Source organism: Buceros rhinoceros, unplaced genomic scaffold (genome assembly GCF_000710305.1).
Source record: "Buceros rhinoceros silvestris isolate BGI_N320 unplaced genomic scaffold, ASM71030v1 scaffold182, whole genome shotgun sequence".
NCBI classification, from domain to species: Eukaryota; Metazoa; Chordata; class Aves; order Bucerotiformes; family Bucerotidae; genus Buceros; species Buceros rhinoceros.
Genome location: NW_010396910.1, coordinates 26838 through 28576, shown reverse-complemented (window position 1 = coordinate 28576; position 1739 = coordinate 26838). Strand labels below are relative to the sequence as shown.

The 1739-nt window shown below is 46.7% G+C and overlaps 1 protein-coding gene across 1 annotated transcript in view; it reads left to right on the top strand.

The window, feature by feature from the left end:
• The window catches only part of ISX (intestine-specific homeobox), a 24706-nt gene extending 23601 nt beyond the window's left edge, over positions 1 to 1105 (top strand). Inside the window, exons 3-4 of the mRNA XM_010146018.1 lie at positions 75 to 191; positions 869 to 1105. Coding sequence (XP_010144320.1) covers positions 75 to 191; positions 869 to 1105 — 354 coding nt within the window. The remainder of the gene's footprint in view (positions 1 to 74; positions 192 to 868) is intronic.
• The last annotated feature ends 634 nt before the right edge of the window (positions 1106 to 1739 follow it).

Sequence of the window (1739 nt, the reverse complement as noted above, 5' to 3'; positions counted from 1 at the left end):
GTCGTTGGATGTGAGTAGTTCCTCCTCCATTTCATTGTTCATTTCTGTGCCTTTTCTTTCTCGTCTGTATCCAGATCTGGTTCCAGAACCAGAGAGCAAAGTGGAGGAAACATGAAAAGTTTGGCAACTTTGGTGGCCTTCAGCATCTGACAGAAGCTGATTTCATGCCTGCTCCCAAGTCAGATATCACAGTGAGTATCGGAGGCTATGCATAAAGCCACTGAGGGAGACATAGCTATCCTTCACCAAGTCACCTCTTCCTATGAGCCTATCCCAGAGAAGGAGGATTGGAACAGACAAAAATGGCAATAATGATGAGGAGAAATCACAACAGACACAGTCAGTTAATACATTTCTTCATGAAATTAGACCTGTTTTGTATATATCCCTTGAGGTGTCTCTTGCAGGATGATCCTTCCCCATTTTACTTCTAAATCACTTCCCCGCAAATCATACTTTGATTCAAAATATCTTTACCATCAGAGATTTCCCGAACTGGAAGAAATACGACATTTGCCGCCACAAAGACATGATTCTTTATAGACAGGATCTCTTTACAACATTCAGCCCTGTCAGGCTGACCAGTGCTTTTTGCCCTTGACCCACAGCCTTGCTAAGTCCAAGACAGTTAATTTCATCTAGGCTGGCACACAGACTTTCCTTGTCAGGAGTTTTTCCACAGCTAGAATAAAGCGTATTTTGTCTTGCTCCCTGGGTGACAGCACATTACTGGGTTCTGGGGAGTCTGTGGTCCTAAACTTTTCTTCTTAATCACCAAGCACCAGGAAACAAATAAGGTTGATCACAAATTGTATCTAACTAAAAGCCTATATTGATTCACCTGAGACTGCATTTTTATTCTTGAAAGGCTCCTAGCGTGATGCCAAGAAAGTTCACTGCTACCATCCCTGCCATGGGATACTACTCACCGCTGCAAGGGCAGCTGACAACTGCCTGGCTGCCCAGCACACTCTCCTTCATTCCCAACCACTTGGAGCTGCTGCCCTTCCCAAAACCATACTTGCTCTTCAATGTCCTACCCCCTTACAGCACGCCACTACCCCACAAGTTGGAAAGGAGCAGTATCAGCGCCAGCTCCACGTAGAGGAGGATACAGGGAAGTGGGGGACTTTGAAGACATGCTTTTCTGCCCGAAGACCATTTTGGAGATGTGCGGTTCTTCTCCTTGACAAAAGCGTGACGGGATTTTGGGTGGCTGGTGGTGCAAGGTCGGCTTGCTGCAGGGGTGCCACCATTAATCGCTGCAGCCTAGGGAATACGGGCAAGAGCCATCATGGACCAGGAAGGAGCTCCTCATCTGCCCGAGGAGCAGCATGCTCCATAGAAACTCAAACATTCAACTGAGACCCTCTCCATGAGGGAATGGTACACGAGTGGCCCTGCAAAAAGACTGGGGTATTACGCGGCCCTGAGACAGTGCTGGATGACCTTATTGCACTGGTGGCTTGGGGCAGGCAAGATGCCTGCAATGAGGTTTACGTAGCTCCAAGGTCCAGCCAAAAGGGCTTTCCTCCACAGATTTAGGTCGCTTTCTGTTTCCATTCTGGTTCTCAAGTGTTGGAGGGTGTAAAGAACATGTTTAGGTCAAAAATCGAACTATAAAGATACTTCTTTTTTCCCCAACTAGTGAATGAAGGAGGGGGGCGGTTTGATTTGCTATCTGTGTTTTTCACTTGAATAAAGGGGCACAAACACAATTCGAGCTGAAATACGATAGT